At 33.9% G+C, this 18,856-nt stretch overlaps 2 protein-coding genes across 6 annotated transcripts in view; both read left to right on the forward strand.

Annotated features, from left to right (window-relative positions):
- The window catches only part of LOC125875232 (probable serine/threonine-protein kinase PBL9), a 1,122,098-nt gene that overhangs the window by 921,471 nt on the left and 181,771 nt on the right, over positions 1-18,856 (forward strand). The window lies entirely within an intron of this gene.
- On the forward strand, positions 916-18,164 carry LOC125875264 (metallothionein-like protein type 2). Of its 3 annotated transcripts, none has more exons than XM_049556370.1 (3): positions 916-1,050; positions 1,305-1,376; positions 17,803-17,902. In XM_049556370.1, the coding sequence occupies exons 1-3, from the start codon at positions 989-991 to the stop codon at positions 17,897-17,899; spliced, it is 231 nt and encodes a 76-aa protein (XP_049412327.1). In that variant the 5' UTR covers positions 916-988; the 3' UTR covers positions 17,900-17,902. The 3 variants fall into 3 exon arrangements, with proteins under 3 accessions (XP_049412327.1, XP_049412328.1, XP_049412329.1); XM_049556371.1 differs by lacking the exon at positions 17,803-17,902 and adding an exon at positions 2,290-2,637; XM_049556372.1 differs by lacking the exons at positions 916-1,050; positions 1,305-1,376 and adding exons at positions 16,575-16,716; positions 16,966-17,037 and having other exon boundaries at positions 17,803-18,164.

Here is an 18,856-nt window from a genome sequence, read left to right on the forward strand (position 1 = left end):
ATTGATAGCCAACCCAAACATGTCATCATAGAATGTTTCAACACATGACAACATATCCTGTATCATAGAAAAAATAATTTAGCAAATCTAATACTCCTAACATATCTTTATCTTTTTTTCTTGATTGACTTTTGAAGAACTCCTAATTAATTCACTTTTAAGATACAGATAAATTATAATGGAAATGGTTTTGGATCATTAGTCAAAATGGATATCGATCGAGAGGATCCTAATTTAGAGTCGAAGCCAAAATTTAAAGTATACGGATTTAGAATTCTAATTCTTTTAAATTATTGGGTTCTAACTAAATAATTTGTATATATTCAAGAAACATTTTACTAAAAATTCAAAATTTAAATTAAAGTTATTAAATTCGATCGAACCTATAATCAACAAACTGAGCCTACCTTAAATCCTATAGTTATCTAAATATATTGATGGATTTATTTTGTCTTCATCTTGAACGTCACATTACTTTTCTTAATAGAATTAGGGTCACATTCTTCTAATCTATATGACATTATTTTTAACTTTATTTGGGACATATCAAAATGTTTTAATATTATTTTTTATTAATAAGACTTTTTAAGTTGCAAGAATTTATATTACTAAAATCTTGAACTTCGTAATCAATTTCACCGTCACATAATTATATAGAATGAATGAAACAAAACATAATTATCTCTTAAAATGTTTTGATATTATTCTATTTATAATATGCTTAGTCAATCTTTATAGAAGCAAGTATAATGCCTTCTTATCTCAATAAAATAAAATAAAATAAAAAATAGTATACATTGATAAGACGTTATTTTCTAAACCATACTATTGGTCCACGTGTGAAGCAGACAATGACCTATTCCCTCTTTCCTTTTCCTATAAAAAGCCCAAACTTTTTTGTTAATTTCACCAAAACATCAATCACTTGCTTAATTAATTTGCTGAAATACTCTCATTATTATTAAGTCTTTCGAATTCAAATATTATAATGTCTGGTTGTGGTTCAAGCTGCGGTTGTGGTTCTAGCTGCAGTTGCGGCAAGGGTGGAAGGTAAGCCAACTAACTGAACTATTAAAATTCATATTTTTTTAAGAAAAGTCGTGAACACTGAAATACTCTTTTCAACTTCAGGTTTAAATATTCTCTTTTCGGTTTCAAACAAATTTAATTTATGACATAGAAATAAATTTGATGGTACATACAAATATGTATCAAGTATATATATAATAATATACACGTACATAGTTCAAGTCGAGATTAATAAATATGACTTATGATAATTATACGATGTCAATTTGTTGCAGGTGCAACATGTACCCTGATTTGGAGAAGTCAACTACCCTTACCATCATCGAGGGAGTTGCACCTATGAACAAGTAAGTAATACTAAATTTTGTTATGAGTTTTTAGTTTTATGAATTTATATATGATCTGAAAAATATTAACACGACTAGCTGACTTATAAAGTAATTGTTGAGTTCATACTAAAATAAATATAATTGTTACCAGTAATAAATATGCACATTAACAAAGGAAAGGGGCATGTATCCTTTTTTTGTAAAGAAAGAGGGCTTTTATAAACCTCTTCACTAATTACCTAGTAACTTTGAATTTTCTTCTTTATCTCTTTCTCCTTGCTGGAAGGCTGTTTATGAGCGGAAGGGAAGTAGAGGTAGAGGGTCCGAAGATTCGAACCTTCAATCTTCAGGTGATGAGCCTGATGAGTTGACCAATTCCTCAAAAGATTATTAAACACTTTACCAGCATTAGTTAATTATCATTAAAAAGCAATATTGTTATAGGCTTTAGAAACATTTCAAAGAGTTCAATTAGTAATATCAATCGAATGTGAAATAATTTTTCACTATCAAATTATAATGTCCCTTTTACCTTGTTGAGGCCCATATCGATGGTTAAGGGTTAATAGATATTTCTTATATATGGTCTTGAAAAATCCTCTACTCCTGAGCTGGCTTCTGTGGTTGAGTTATTTTGGTCTAAGATTCATTTCTTCTTTATAGAATATTATATCAGAGTTAGATCCAGTCTAATTCATTGTATCATCTAATATTGGACCCTGTCTTATATCGTTTATGCTCCAGCTGTTCAATCCTAGATGTAGGGGTATTTAGACCACATTCGTGGATTAATGGTTACTTGGTCTCTCCTTATATGTGTTGGATAATATAACCTCCTCATGAGCTATTTTTGGAGTTGTTCAGTTCGAGTAGTTATCCAAGAGATTTATTGGTGGTAAAATTAATGGTTCTATATGATTAAATTTTGCAGCAAGGGAATGGTTGAAGGATCAGTTGAGAAGGCAACAGAAGGAGGGAATGGGTGCAAGTGTGGATCAGGCTGCAACTGTGACCCTTGCAACTGTTGAAGTTCCACTATGAACATGAAATAATAAATTGTGTTATGTAATATTTTGTGTCACAAAAACATTGTATAATAATTTGAATAAGACTTATATATAGCCATGTAAAGGATAATAGTGTGACATGTTATTATACTATACTTTCATGGTTTTATCTGTTTTGTGGTTTAATTTGATGTTTGTTTGAAGGATGCTTATATGAGTTGTAACCCAAAATATATTTATGTGCAATATATATATAAGTTATTTCCTTCATTCATTGTGTCTAATTTTCTTCTAACATAATTAATTAGCCATTTATTCCTTTTTAAAAGTATTTGAATATATTCTGATGTCCGCAAATTCGGAATTCAAAGTCGTAAGTTGTTAATATTGTTACAATTAGTTAGATTAGTGGTTAATTGTATAGCTGTGAAGCTAGTGTAGTTAGTTAAGGCGGTTAGCTTAGCATTTTACTCTATATATTCGTAGTTATTGTACACATAACAATTCAGATCAATACAATTCTCAATTTTAAAATATCTTCTTTTATAGTTCGCTCTAGAATATTGATCTCCGTTGATGAACAACTTGAGCTAAGTTTTCATGCTGATACCTCATATTCTCACATGGTATCAATACAGTAGATTTGCTTCGCTGAGTAATTCCTTCATGAATCCTCAATTGAAGCTTGCTTTTGCAGTTTCCATGATAGGAGTGAAGATTGATGCTATTCATCCTCTATTTCTAGGCCAGACAAATACTTCAGGATCTGTCCTTATTCCAGTGAAGCTTACCGGATATAAAAACTATGTCTTATGGAGTAGATTAATGAGAATTGGGATTAGTGATTAGAGCATGCACAAAGGCTTTGTTTGATGCTTAATTCCATGAGCAATGGAAAACATGCAATGCTATTATCCTATCATGACTCATGAACACAATCTTTGCAAATCTCCCAAATGGGATTGTTTATTCTTCGAATGCACATCTGGTTTGGGAAGATTTGAAGGAAAACTTTGACAAAGTGAATAGAGTAAGAATTTGATAATTACGCAAGGAAATCACTACAGTGATGCAAGGTACCAATTTTGTTTTAGTTTCTTTCTCAAAATTAAAGGAGTTGTGGTATGAGTACGATGTATTGGTTCCATCACCAAGTTGCGGGTGTGAGAAATCGAAGGACTACATTGAACATTTGAACAAACAGAAGTTGCCCCATTTCCTTAGTGGCTTGAATGAATCATATGACCAATCCAGGAGGCAAATCCTCATAAAGTCAGTTACTCCTTCCTCTGGACAAACATATACCGTGATAATCCAAAATAAGAGTCAATAGGTAGCTGCAGCAAACATTGCGCTGCCAAGACACCTGAGAAGATGGAATCCTTGGCACTGCAGGCAAGTGTCATGAATCTGCAAGCAGGAAAAGGTACAGGATTCAGAGGAAAGTAGTATGACTTAGATGAAAGGTCCCACAAGGGACAATTGTTACAAATTAGTTGGCTATTCACCTAGGAAACCATATGGAGGAGGAAATGGTAACTCTGATGGTTGGAGAAGGAATGAAGGTAACTTTGATAGTTGGAGAAGGGATCAATCACCAGTTATGAATCATGTTGATATTGCATCTTCATCCAAGAGCACTGGATGAGGTCATTATGAAAGACAAGGACAATTCTATAGTCCTTTTCCTGATAAGCAATACAGGTAGATATAGGCTTTAAAACAGAAATAAATCATTAAGTCAAAGTTCTCAATTTAAATGTCTGAAAATACTGAATGATAGTAGTAATAGTTTTAACAAAACATCTGAAAAGCAATACTTAAAGACTCTCAATACTGTCTATTTATGAAGACTCTACTGTTTTAAGACAGGAGTCGGGACAAGACTCACGACAACCTTAAACAAACTAAAATTGAACTAAAATGATTGGAGTCCTCCGAAAGCAAATAGGTCTCACCAAAAATGTTATCACGAGTGTGAAGTGATCTCAACGAAGTGTTGATTGATGATGTTGAACACTTGTATCTATATCCTATAAAGATGCAGATCGAATGACATCAGTACATTAAATGTACGAGTATATAATATAGCTAAAGGGAACATTAACTGAACTAAAACGGTTGAAATATAACACAATTAAATGTAAAACATAAGCATGAGATAATATCGTTTAAAACTTAACAATAAAAGTAAATAAAAAATACATAAGAATCAGTTTTTCTCTCGACCTACGTTAACAGCCGTTCCACTAAGGTGCACACATAGCAGTGAAGCTACGCAGCCACCGTGCCAGAATGGCTAGAGGACGACCGAAGAGGGATGGCAAGAAAATGACTACTACAAAGACACCTATTGCCCAACAATCAAGCATAAGTGGTACTATACATACGGATGCGAGGGGATCGAAAACACCAGGTACAATGACGATAAACCCTCCATCACAGAAGGAGATGACACAGGTCGAAGGAAATCACACCCCACAGGACCGGATAGTAGAACCAGTGGTTGCTGCCAGTACCAAGAAGGGGGAGATGACGGAAGATATTTACAAGGCCAACTTGGTAGAGACGATGTCAACCCATGGAAACCAAGGAAGGGATTTTAGAGAAGTACATCGGAAACTGAACATGCCGACCGACATGGTGACCGAGAAGCCATAGATCTCATTGTTTGAAGGAAATACTATGGCATCGAAAGGAATGGATTTACAATTTATCCCACCAGTGGTGAAGGATGGGGTCAAAATTGGAAAACTAAATGAAGATGAAGTAGCTAAAGAAGCAGCAATGTGGAAGAATGTTATCATACTATATGTTATTGGGAATTCACCAACCATTGCAGTTGTAACAAGGATTTCGGAAGGGCAAGCGGAATACACTCGGAAATCTAAAGTTTACTATCACAATGAAGACTATTTTGTAGTGAAGTGATAAACTACAAACCTGTCATTGTGAAACCATGGACTACCAACTTCAATTTCAAAGATGAGGTACTAAAGGTAATACCGCTATGGGTGAAATTCCCTAACCTGCCTTTAAATGGTTGGGGAACAAAATCACTTAGCAGAATCACAAGTGTTTTAGGGAAACCCATATGCGCTGATTAATGCACCACGAAATTAGAGCGCATATCCTATGCTAGAGTGCTAGTGGAGATTAATGTCACTGGACTATTACCGGAGGTGGTAAGAGTAATAGACCCAAAATATAATATATTTGAACAAAAGGTTAGCTATGACCGGAAATCGCAGTTTTGTCCAACATGCTGCCAAATTGGGCATCTCTGCAACAGCCAGCCAACTCAATCGAAAGTTCAACAAGATGGACCAAAGGCAGGGCAAAGAAAGATGAAACAAGTATGGAATGTCAAGGACAACAAGGACCTGATACACCAATAAACCTGTTCACAAGTTGTTCCTGAAGAGGACCCTATTATACAACCTGAGACGGATTGGATAAATGCAAAAGGAAAATCAGTTGTGAAGGGGAAAGGCCATGATATTCATGAGAAGGATATTTTGATAATGAATGAATTCAATCCGCTTATGGATAACACACTCCAACAAGCCATTCAACTTGCTTTTGATAAGGTTGAAAGAGGGCAACATAGTGGGGGAGCAATTGGGAAGAGCCCCAAACCACCAAAAAAGACCTTATGAAGGTTGCAACATGGAATGTAAGGGGATTCGATAAGCTATTTAAGCAGAAAGAATATCCCAGAATAATAAAGAAGGAATATATTGATATTATTGCTATTGTTGAGCATAGAGTAAGCAGGGTACATGCTACCAAAATAATACAGAAGGTTGCTCCTGGATGGTCATAGCATCATAACTATTTGGGCTCTGAAAGATGCAGAATTTGGATATTGTGGAACCCAGGCGTAGTTGACGTAACTGTGTTACACACCCACAATCAAATGATACATTGTCTAGTTGATTCGAATGGTACTGAGTTTGAATTCACTGCAACATATGGTCTGCATACAATAAAAGATAGGAAAGGTTTGTGGACTGCAATTGACACAATATCACCTATGGTTAAACGTCCATGGCTTGTGATGGGATATTTCAATGTTGTTTTAAGAGGAGAAGATAGAATTGGGAGCCAGGTGCTAGACAGTGAAAATAGGGATTTTGAACAATGCTTGATCAACAATAGTCTCACAGAGATAAGAACAAGTGGAAGTTCTTACACGTGGACCAACTCACATGTTCATAGTAAAATTGGCAGGACTATAGTTAATCATCTATGGAAGATCAAATGGCCGCAATTGGATGTATAGATCCTTGACCCACAATTCTTGGATCACTGCATGTTATGTGTCAATATGGAAACTCAGCAATGGAATGGACCCAGGGAATACAAATTTTTCAACCATTTGGCAAATCACCAAGATTTCCAAGAGATTGTAAAACAATCATGGGACCAACAAGTAACAGGAGGCAAAATGGAGAGAATATGGAAAAGTTGAAGCTCTTGAAAGTAAAGCTCAAAAAATTACACACACATGCTTACCTAAAGGTTGAAGCTCAGACACAACTAGCTAGACAGAAACTCACTGAGATTCAAATGCAACTGAGGGATAATTATGATGATGCCGAGCTATTTGGAAAAGATAAAGAGATGAAGCATCAGCCTGAAAAATGGATACTGGTAGAAGAAAACATCTTGGGGCAAAAGTCTAGAGTACAATGGCTAAGACTGGGAGACTCTAATTCTGCATATTTCCATGCAAGCATCAAAACTAGGATTGGACAGAATTGTATAAAAAGATTGTTCACCAATGATGGGGTCATTGTGCAAACCAGAGCTGAGATAGAGAAAAAAGTATTGAGTTTTCTACATGAAGTTGCTAGGATCATGTGTAGATGAACTATCTGCTATTGACCCCTTGATCATGAACTCTGGACCTATGTTAAACAGAGAGCAGCAACACTACCTCATGGAACCTATAAGAAATGAAGAAATAACTTTGGCACTTAAAAGTTGTGTAGACTTAAAGGCACCAAGATGTGATGGATACAATGCTTTTTTCTTCAAGAAAGCTTGGCAGATTATTGGAGTGGAAATTACAGAGCCAGTGCAAGAAGTATTTTAGCAAAAGAAGATGTTTCGAGCCATCAATTGTACAAATGTCACTCTCATCCCAAAGATACAAAATCCTTCGTCCATAAAAGAATATAGACCTATAGCCTGTTACACAATGTTGTATTATCTAATCTCAAAGGTGCTTGCCAATACACTTCAACCAATCATGGATACCTTGATAGACACTAGCCAGGCAGCTTTTGTATCAGGGAGGACAATCACTGACAACATATTATTAAGCCATGAACTGATAAGGGGATATGGGAGGAAGAACATGTCTCTGAGATGTATGCTTAAGATTAACATGCAAAAAGCCTATGATTCTTTGGAATGGGGCTTCCTTGAACAAATTCTTATTGGTTTGCACTTCCCAAAGGTATTTATGGAATGGATCTTGATGTGTGTTATCATTGTTTCTTATTCAATTGTGATCAATGGTCATCCAACCAATCCTTTCAATGCAAAAAAAGGATTGAGATAGGGAGATCCCTTGTCTCCTCTTTTGTTCGTCTTGGCAATGGAATACTTGAGTAGATCCTTAAAACTTCTCAACTAACTCTCAGTCCTTGTTCAAGTACCATCCTAGATGCAGTAGGTTGAACCTGATTCAATTAGGTTTTGCTGATGATCTCCTATTATTCTGCAAAGGAGATGTCCAATCAATTCAGATACTCTGTGATAAATTCCAAGAATTCTCAAAAGCTTCCGGTCTTATTGCAAATCCCTCTAAAAGCTCCCTATACTGTGTTGGTGTGTCAACTCAGATACAAAAAGATATTCAACAGGTCCTGGGATTCAGTATGGGTGTTCTACATTTCAGATATTTGGGAGTGCCTCTGGGCTCTAAACGAATATCTATTGTACAATGCCATGTTAGGACCGAAATAAGCAGGTGTAATGCGGAAGCTAGCAAAGCAAACCTCGAAAGACCACAAGTAAGAAAGACAAACGAGAAACACACCAAAAGAGACAGATTTAACGTGGTTCGGTCAATCGACCTACGTCCACAAAGGAGATGAGCAATCCACTATAAATATGAGAGTACAAAATATAGAGAGAAACAACCTCAAACAATTCACTCGGAATACAAGGAGGTGTACAAAATTCTCCTCCATAACCGCAACTCTCAAAACCCTAGGACTACATTGTGAATGCTAATTAAGTTAGAAGGAACAATCCTATATTTATAGAGTCCTAAACCTTTCCTACAAGAAAAGGACTAGTAAAATATTAAAACATTTTCCTAAAAGGAAAACCTATTTATGGTAAGAAATCAGGGCAAATAAACTCCAACATGCCAACCTATCTTAGACAAGATCCTTAGCAGAATCAAGTCTTGGACCACTAGGTTTCTGTCTTAAATCAAGTCTTGGACCACTAGGTTTCTGTCTTATACCGGAAGAGCTCAACTTATAAAGTTTGTCTTGTTCTCCATACAAGTTTTTTGGTCCCAAATCTTTGTTTTGCCAAAAAAATGGATAAGTTAATTGAAGCAACTTGCAGAAAATTCTTATGGACTGGTTGCACTGAAATGACAAAGAAAGCTTTATTAGCTTGGGAAAGAGTATGCTACCCAAAGTCAGTTGGTGGCCTAAACATCCTTGACATCTCTACTTGGAATAAGGCAACAATAGCTAAACTCCTTTGGAATATTTGCAACAAAAAAGATAAGTTTTGGGTAAAATGGATTCATAGTTATTATGGAGGGATGAGGAACTTACTTGAGGACATACCAAAGCAGGCAGCCTGGTCTACTCAAAAGATCCTCCAAGTTGCAAAATATTTCAGTAGAGCAGGGTATGCTATGACAAACATCCAAGTCAAGTCTCACTTCTCCACAAAAGATTTCTATAACAAGTTGAGAGGGCAGTACCAGAAGGTTTCATGGAGAAAACTAACTTGTAATAATATGGGCTTACCGAGGTGGGTGTTTATACTGCAACAAGCTGCGCAAAAAAGACTTACTACACGTGATAGATTGCACAAATGGGGGGGTATCAACAAGTCTGCTCTGCCCCCTCTGTGAAAAGGAAAATGAGACCATTACACATTTATTCTTTGAGTGTGATGTATCAGCATATATGTGGAAGATGTTGCTGCAATGGTTGAACATCAACAGAGATCCTATGCAATGGAATAATGAACTCACATGGGCTGAGAAATGGGCAAAAGGAAGAAAGCCAAAAGAATGTGTGTACAGAATGATATTAATAGGAGCAGTTTACCATATCTGGAGAGAGAGGAACATGCGCATATTCCAGCAAAAGAGTCCACAACCAAAGATCGTGATCAAAACTATCATCCAAGAAATCCATTATAAGGCACAAAGCGAGAATAGAGTAGCAACCTGGTTGGCAAAGTTTAATGAACATCCTGTGTAATGCAGTAATTGCAACTATTAGGTATTGTGGCTTAGAAGCTTGAACTGACTATTGCGACAATTGTCCAGTAGCATGTTCATCCCTTGTACTTCAATTCTCACTTTTGGTATAATACAACTATTTACCAAAAAAAAAATAACAATCATCACAATGAGTCTCGTGATGATACAACATTTCTCTCACGTTGTAAGAACTGTCTTATACTTTATCGGGGTATAGAACATACTCAGCTCATGGATCAACTATAAAGGTCTTCTCAAAGGCAGTGAGGAGTCACCTGAAAGTCGGTGTGATTTTAACTCACGTTGTCTACATGGTTTATTGGGAATGTGAGTTGTATGAACTCTATCGGTGCTCAATAATACTCCCAAAATATATAACTCAATGCTCAAGTAAAAAATATTCTCTCTGGGTTGAGATAAGTTCTCAAAAGGGCTTTTCAGAGGTAATGCTCTGAAATACTTTGAAAAACTCTTATACTTTTCTGAAAATAATGCTCTCTTTTCAATGTAAAAATGATACATTTTGGGAATCATTTTGTTCCCTTAACACTACTCAAAATTATACTTTAAACTTTACTTCTGGAGTCAGTTTTAACTTTTTGAAATCAACATGAGGAAAAAAGTCTGCTCGAAAGACTCTCAATGAAACTTGATAAAACGGATTCATGTTAGAATATAAACATGAACAACAACTCAAAGATCCCAATGCATAATATATAGCAAGTCAAAATCAAGAATATAAAACTCAGAATCGATACCTTAACACATATCAAGAGTCCTTGAAATTAAGGATATAACCCTATATTAGACTCTTACTGACTAAATTTAGATGTAGGGCGTGAGAAAAAACTCAGTCCATTACAATTAATTGCCTTACATACGTGGAAGAACAATGTTCTTCAAGAAATTCGAAGAACTTAAAGAAGATGCTTGAAAACCCTAGCTTTCTCCTCTTGGATCCTTGCTCTAAGTCTTAGGAACGTTAATGAACATAAAAGGGTTGATCAACACGGTTTAAATCCTTAATTAGGGGTAAAAACATCAGGGTTTAGGCTTAGAAGGGGTGGGAAAATAATGGAATACCCCTACTAAAATTGTTGATTCGACTCTATGGGTGTGACCTATGGATCATAGAAACTGGAGACTTAACTTTGGTTTGTACCGGTCCTATGGATCGTAAGACTTTCTATAGTCCGTAGGACCCTCTCGAAGAACCCAAAGTTCCTCAACTTTTTTCCAAGTCTAAAATACTCCTATGGCTCCTCTCTACGACTCGTAGACCATTCTACGGACCGTTTAGTCAATCCATTGGTCATCATCTGAGACTTGACATTTTTTAAAAATTGTTTCCAGTTCCTAAGAGACCTTTCCTACAACCCATAAAACCTTCTACGATCTGTAGGTCGACTGGTAGAACTTGGCACCAGATCATTTTCTGCAACTTTTTTCTTTCCAATCCAAGTCCCGAGTCCCAAGTTTCAAGGTATTACAAGTAATGCAAAGGAAGCACTTCACAGATGGTTCAAAGTCAAAGATCTAGGAGATCTTAATTATTTCTTGGGGATAGAGGTGTTGAGGTCTAAATCTGGAATATTATTGAATCAGAGGAAGTACTTATTAGATCTGATCTCAGAAATGGGACTTGGGAGAGAGATACCATTAACAACACCTTTGGAGACTAATGTCAAGTTAACCACTACAAAGTTTGATGAAGCAACACGGAGTAGAGGTGATGACTTATTAGCAGATACAGGTACTTATCAGAGGCTAATGGGAAAATTGTTATAGTTGACCATCAGCTACATTGTGCAAACATTAAGTCAATTCATGCAACAACCAAAACAATCTCATTGGGAAGTTGTTATCAGAGTAGTAAGATACTTGAAACTTGCATCCGGGAAAGGTATTCTCATGAGTTTATTAACTGGTCAAGAGCTCACATGTTGGTGTGACTCAGATTGGACAGCTTGCCCAAATACTAGAAAGTCTGTGACAGGTTACTTAGCAAAATTTGGGAGTTCTTTGGTGCTCTGGGAATCTAAGAAGCAGCGATCGTGTCAAGGAGCTCTGCAGAAGTAGGATATATATAGCATGGCTTCAACAGTGGTTGTAGTTACATAGTTACTAGACTTGTTTCAAGAGTTGGGAGTAAGAGTGACACAGCCCGTGACAATTATGAGTGACAGTAAAGTTGCTCTACAGATTGCATCTAATTCAATATTTCATGAACAAACAAAGCACATAAAGATAGATTGTCATTTTATCTGGGACAAGATCAAGAGTTGACTTATTGAGACAATGTTTGTTAGAACTGAAGAACAACAAGCATATTTTCTAACTAAGGGGCTTAGTAAAGTGCAACATTCCTATTTGACGAACAAGGTAGGAGTGTTTAACATTTTGCACCCTCCAGCTTGAGGGGGAGTATTAAGACATGACAATTTAGGTTGTTAATATTGTTACAATTAGTTAGATTAGTATTTAATTGTACAATTGTAAAGTGTAGTTAGTTAAGGCGGTTAGCTTAGCATTTTACTCTATATATTCATAGCTATTATACATAACAATTCAGATCAATACAATTTTCACTTTCAAAATATCTTCTTATTACATAGTTCTCTCTAGATTATTGATCTCCATTGATGAACAACTTGAGCTAAATTTTAAAGCTCATAGCTCATATTTTCACACGAAACACTGAGTATAAGTTGGAGACCTTTGAAATATGTATCGTTTAATAGAAAATTTGAATCATTAACCTATAAAACATGGTAAATAATCCATCATAATAAGTTAAATATCATTTATAGTGTACAAATTAATCTTTTATACCATCGGTGTGGGTAAGCTAAACTCATCGCAGACACTTATTTATTAGAATTCTTAAAATACAAGTGTTCCTTCATCGTCTTTTATACTTTTCATTTTCTTGTTAATACTTCATTTTGCTTTCACATGTATAAATCATTATTTGGTTTTATATAGTAAAAAAAGAGTGGCAAATTATTGTCATTTAGTAAAGAGTACAAATACTTTCTATCAAAAATTTCTTCATTCTTATAACTCGAATGCAAAACCTCTTTTTGTAGATAATACAACATACTAGTTATCTTCTCATGGAGAGAAATATGAGTTTGACTTTAGTCGTCATATAAACTTAAAATTTTCACTCAAGTCTAATTCCTAATAAAGTCTTTATTTATTTTTTCCTAAGCAATGACGAACCAAGCAAAATATCGTTATCGTCACGTACTATAAGGAAAATGTTTTTTCTAGTACATTTTCCAATATATGACTAGGTATAATGTGACATATTGTAATTGTAGGAGGCGTGTAAAATATTGTATTAATAGAATAATGTTTGGATGATATCTTTTTTTTTTAATATTTAAAATTAAAGACAAAATCTAAGGGTTGATTTTCAATTTTCAATTTTCAAATACATGCTCTGCACAGATTATATGATGAATCTTGATTGAAATTTTCCATTCAATAATATTGAGCGGCTGTTGTGACAAATATTTTGATTGAATTGATTAGAAAAGAAAAAATAATACTTCCTCCGTTCCATTTTATGCGGCACTTTTCGAATTTCAAGATTCAAACAAGTCTATCTTTGACCGTAAATTTTTCATAGATTTTTTAAACATTTTGAATTTTCAATTATTGTGACTTGTAGTACTTTTTACGTAGTTTACAAATATATAAATTTTATTTCAAAAAAATTGAAGATTCCATGCGAAAATTCCCGGTCAAATTAGAAAGTTTTTCACTATTTTAGCAAAAAATTGTTTGTCATCGTTCATTTTGTCGATGAACTGATTCAATACGAAATGAGTAGAAAAACTATGTTTTATATACAATTTTTTCATTAATTCACGCTTTAAAAAAATCTTTATTTGTAATAGTGTGTGATCAAATTATGTTGCTTGCTCCTAGGATTGAGTGCATCATTTATAAATGGTCTAGATTAATCGACTCAAGTTGTAACATATTAAATAGGTAAAAGATCACTTTCAATAAATCTCCCAAAGTCATGACACCAATTAATTGAACTTATGACATTAATATACTGAATATTGATAGCCAACCCAAACATGTCAACATAGAATGTTTCAAACAACATATCTTGTATCATACGAAAAATAATTTTGCAAATTTAATACTATCTCTTTATCTTATTTTCTTGATTGACTTTTGAAGAACTCCTAATAAATTCACTTTAAGAAACAAATAAATTATAATGGAAATGATTTGAATCATTAGTCAAAATAGCTAGCTATATATTGAGGATCTTATAGTTGTCGAAATATATAGATGGATTTGTCACGATCTTGTCACTGAGTGACATCCATACTAATTCTTCGATGAAAAAATCAATTACTAACCCAACTTAACCAATCAAGATTTACTATAGATATCAAATCATGAAATAAAACAACGAAATAACAGTTAAAAATAGATAAAGACTAGAGTTTCCATAAACTCCATCATTTAATAAAATTCATTTGCGAAATTTAACTCTCTAGAATATAAAAGTCGTAGTACCATAACTCTAAATAGTCGAAAATGAGGATGGAACCCCGAAAACTTAGAAAACAATAAACTAAAGTCTATGAAATGTCTAAGTCCGTAAAGATAGACTAAGAAATGGAGAAGAATCCATGACAGTCCAAACGAGCAACTTACCCTTGGATTCAAAGGTCACGCATCTCTCAACTGAGGTCTCGTATCAACCACCTAAATATGCCATGTACTCAACAAGAAAAGAGTAAGTACAGTATTAGTACACAATGTGTACTGATAGGATCATACTGTCATTTCCAAAATATGATTGTAAACAAGTAACTACAAAATAGTAATACATGTTAACACATATACCAACAGACACAACATAATACAGATTCTCAATCACAACCTTGACTTACCCATGCATGTGAAACATGTCTCATATGATCACAAAATGCACATACCTAATCCTCTCATGAAAGCCACACACAAACGATTAGTGTACCATCATGATATCCGACCCAATCATTAATGATTCATACTATGTGTGGTATCCGAGCCAATCATTAGTATCATATACTGGCGTGGTACCTGAGTCAACCATCAATCACAAACAACATGCACAATCACAATCACAATGAACAACCAATTTGAAACCACAAGTAAATAAATAGGTTCACTACATGAGATTACCACATGAAGTCATTTTACATAAGCCTTCTAATTTCCCCCACATGTATCACACAAATAATACTACAAAGCAGTTAGCATGCACACATTACATACTTTGGAAAACAAACAAACTGTCACCTACCTCGAATCAATCCTTGGAAACTCTAAAGAGTCTGAGCTTTCCCTTTTTGCAATGCTTTGATTTGTTCTTGGTATAAAACAATAATAAAACACAACAATGAGGACAAATGACCTAAAACTACCTGAATTATACTCAAATCCTAACTCCGTGTCAATTCATGATCATTCTACCCCGATCAAGACTTTTCCATCATCAATTCAAGTCAAAACCCTCTCTCAAGAGCAATATCCTAGATTCTAAGGCTTAAGAATCAATTTGCAATATATGGAAGTAATTCACTTACCTTTATCAAGGAAATCGGTGGAAAAACTTATGGAAATTTCCCTAAATCGCCTTTCATTTTAATTCCGATCCCAAGAAAGAAATACAGAAAAATAATAGGCTTTTGAAACTTTCCGGATTAAAACCCAACTTATCCCGCTATAGCAGCGTGACATCTGCTATAATGGCTTACACGGAATTAGAGATTTGTAAACCTTCCACAGAGCCCTCATTTTGCAACATATTTTCAATCATTGACGTTCTATATAAACTATTTCACGCCAAGTTCGATATCGAGAGTTATACTCACCCCAATTTGATTCCAGAAGGTTCTATAGACTCCAGTGTCTTAGCTATTAGGAAATACGATTCAAGCTTAGATACACTACCCAATCCATTCCTGAATTGCTCTAGACTCCACCTTACTCTGATTCCATCTGAGACTGACCTAGCCTAGCCTAAAATTTTAAGTCTCTACCCAAAAAAAAATTTCTAACCCGATTATTTCACCATTGATCTGCCCATAACAACCGGAGCAGATCATTACAGGATTGATTATCTTCATCTTGAACGTCACATTACTTTTATTAATAGATTAATGTCACTCTTTTTCAAAATTCATTTGACATTTTCTTTTAACTTTGGGACATCTCAAAATGTTTTGATATTATTTTACTACTAATAAGACTTTTTAAATTGCAAGAATTTATATTAGTTAAGCTATTTGTTTCTTAGTATTAATGTGCTTTTTTGTCTTTTTAAATATTCTTAATTTAAAATCTAAACTTTGAATTCAATTGTATACCAGTAGGAATTTACGACGGACGAAATTTTGTAGCAAACAATAAAAATTTCGCACTAATTTTACTTAGCTACATATAAGCGACAAATTATAAGAAAACTCAATCATTTAGAAGTTTTTTAGGAACGGATTAGCTATGGAAATTTGACATATATTATTCTATTATGTAAAAATATAATATGCTTAGTCAATCTTTATAGGAGCAAGTATAATGCCTTCTTATCTCAATTTTTTTTATACATTTGCAAGACGTTATTCACTAAACCATACTATTGGTCCACGTGTCAAGTATACAATGACCAATTCCTTCTTCCCTTCTATAAAAACCCCAAACTTTCTTGTTAATTTCACCAAAACATCAATTACTTGCTTGATTAATTTTCTGAAATACTCTCATTATTATTAAGTCTTTCTAATTCAAAAATTATAATGTCTGGTTGTGGTTCTAGCTGTGGTTGCGGTTCTAGCTGCAGTTGTGGCAACGGTGGAGGGTAAGTCAACTGAGTTTTTAAAATTCACTTTCTTTTTTTTTACAAATGTCCTGAACTCTTAATACTTTTTTTTAACTTCAGTTTCAAATATTCTCTTTTCAATTTCAACCAAACTTATGATATACAAATAAGTTTGATGGTACATAAAAATATGTACCACATATATATATAATAAATTACATATATATAGTTCAATTGGAGAATAATAAATATGAGTTGCGATAGTTATAGTATCTCAATTTGTTGCAGGTGCAGCATGTACCTTGATTTGGAGAAGTCCACTACCTTTACCATCATCGAAGGAGTTGCACCTATGAACAAGTAACTAATACTTTATTTTGTTGTGAGTTTTAGTTTTATGTATTTATGGTCTAAAATATATCAACATGATTAGATGACTTATAAATTATATATAATAAATAATTGATATCAATCGAATTATAAAAATTAAAAAAATATATCAATTGAATGTGAAAGAATTATTTTTCAGTATCGTGTCCCGTTTACCGTGTTGAGCCTCACATCGGTAGGTTAAGGGTTACTTGATGATCTCATTATTTATGGTCCGAGAGAAAATTCTCCCTTCCTGAGCTAACTTTTTTGCGGTTAATCAGTTAGGCCCAAGATTCATATCTTTTTATATATGGTATCAGAGTTCGGTTTTATTTATTTTATTATTTCATTTCAATCTTTATATCATCCACACTCCAGATGTCCAGTCCTAAATGTGGGTATTGAATTCACACCAGTGGATTAATAAGGGCAACTTGGTCTACTTATACGGTCTTGAACAATAGCCTCCTGATGAGCTATCGCTTATCTTTTAGGATTGATCAATTAGACCAAAAATCCATTTTTATGTACACCTATCATAGCAGGTAATCTATGTCTTATTTTCAAGATTACAAATCTCACTTTTCTTAAGAGTAATGCATAGTATCTTAACTTTTGCAACCCAACTTTTACATCATCGGTGCATATAATTTAAACTCAAGGTATTACAAATTTAATAATCATTAAATGGGAAGGTTGGTAAAAATAGAAAAATTTCACAAGTTAATTTATTTTGTATGATTAAATTTGCAGCAAGGGAATGGTTGAAGGATCAAATGAGAAAGCAACAGAAGGAGGAAATGGGTGCAAGTGTGGATCAAGCTGCAACTGTGACCCTTGCAACTGTTGAAGTTATACTATATGGATATGAAAAAAATAAATTATGTTTATGTATTTATTATCAAGTGTGTTATGTAATATTGTGTTGTATAATGTTTTGAATAAGACTATAGCCATGTAATTAATAGTGTGGGATGCTACTGTACTATACTCTCGTGGCTTTTGTGTTTTGGTTATTTAATTTGATGTTTGTTTGAAGGTGGCTTATTATCTGAATTGTAACACAAACCTTATTAATGTGCAATATATAAGTTATCTCCTTCATTCTAACATAATTAGTCATTTGTTCCTTTTTGAAAGTATTATGTATTTTGATGTTAGACGAATTTAGAATTGGCACGTTTAGAATAAACATAAGGTATGTATGTCTGAAGACTTCCGGTGCACCAAATATGATCTCTAAGCTAAATTTAAAATAAAAATAATGAAATAATACTCTAGTTGGATTTGAACATTGGTCTCGCAAGTGGCTCATCTACCTTGTACCAACATGTACAAAAACACTTCTAGGGTCATGCATGCACTATTAATTATATATTAGTTTCTGCCAGTTTCTTAATAGATATACATATATACACATGATTTTTTTCCGAAATTAATGTATGCACGTACACACCACCATTAATCAATGTGGGTCCGCCTCTGTGTCTGTATACTTATTGTTTTTAAAATATATATAATTCGGAGAACTCGATTTATCTTAAATTCCTTGTTATTACTTTTTTACATAATTTGTGATTTGTTCCTTTTAGTGTTGATGGATTCAAAATCTAGAGTAAATAATTTTGTATAATGAGTTTGATTTATTATATGTATATATCTTTTAATTATTTAAGTAATATGGAGTTTATATTTAATTCGAATGGAAAAGCAACAGGTTTTAGTTGAACCCAACTTGTCCTAAACTTAACTCAGTTGATAGAAGCTACAACTTTTTGCAGTCTAGTGGCTAATTATTTTATATTAT

Source organism: Solanum stenotomum, chromosome 8 (genome assembly GCF_019186545.1).
Source record: "Solanum stenotomum isolate F172 chromosome 8, ASM1918654v1, whole genome shotgun sequence".
Classification (NCBI taxonomy): Eukaryota; Viridiplantae; Streptophyta; class Magnoliopsida; order Solanales; family Solanaceae; genus Solanum; species Solanum stenotomum.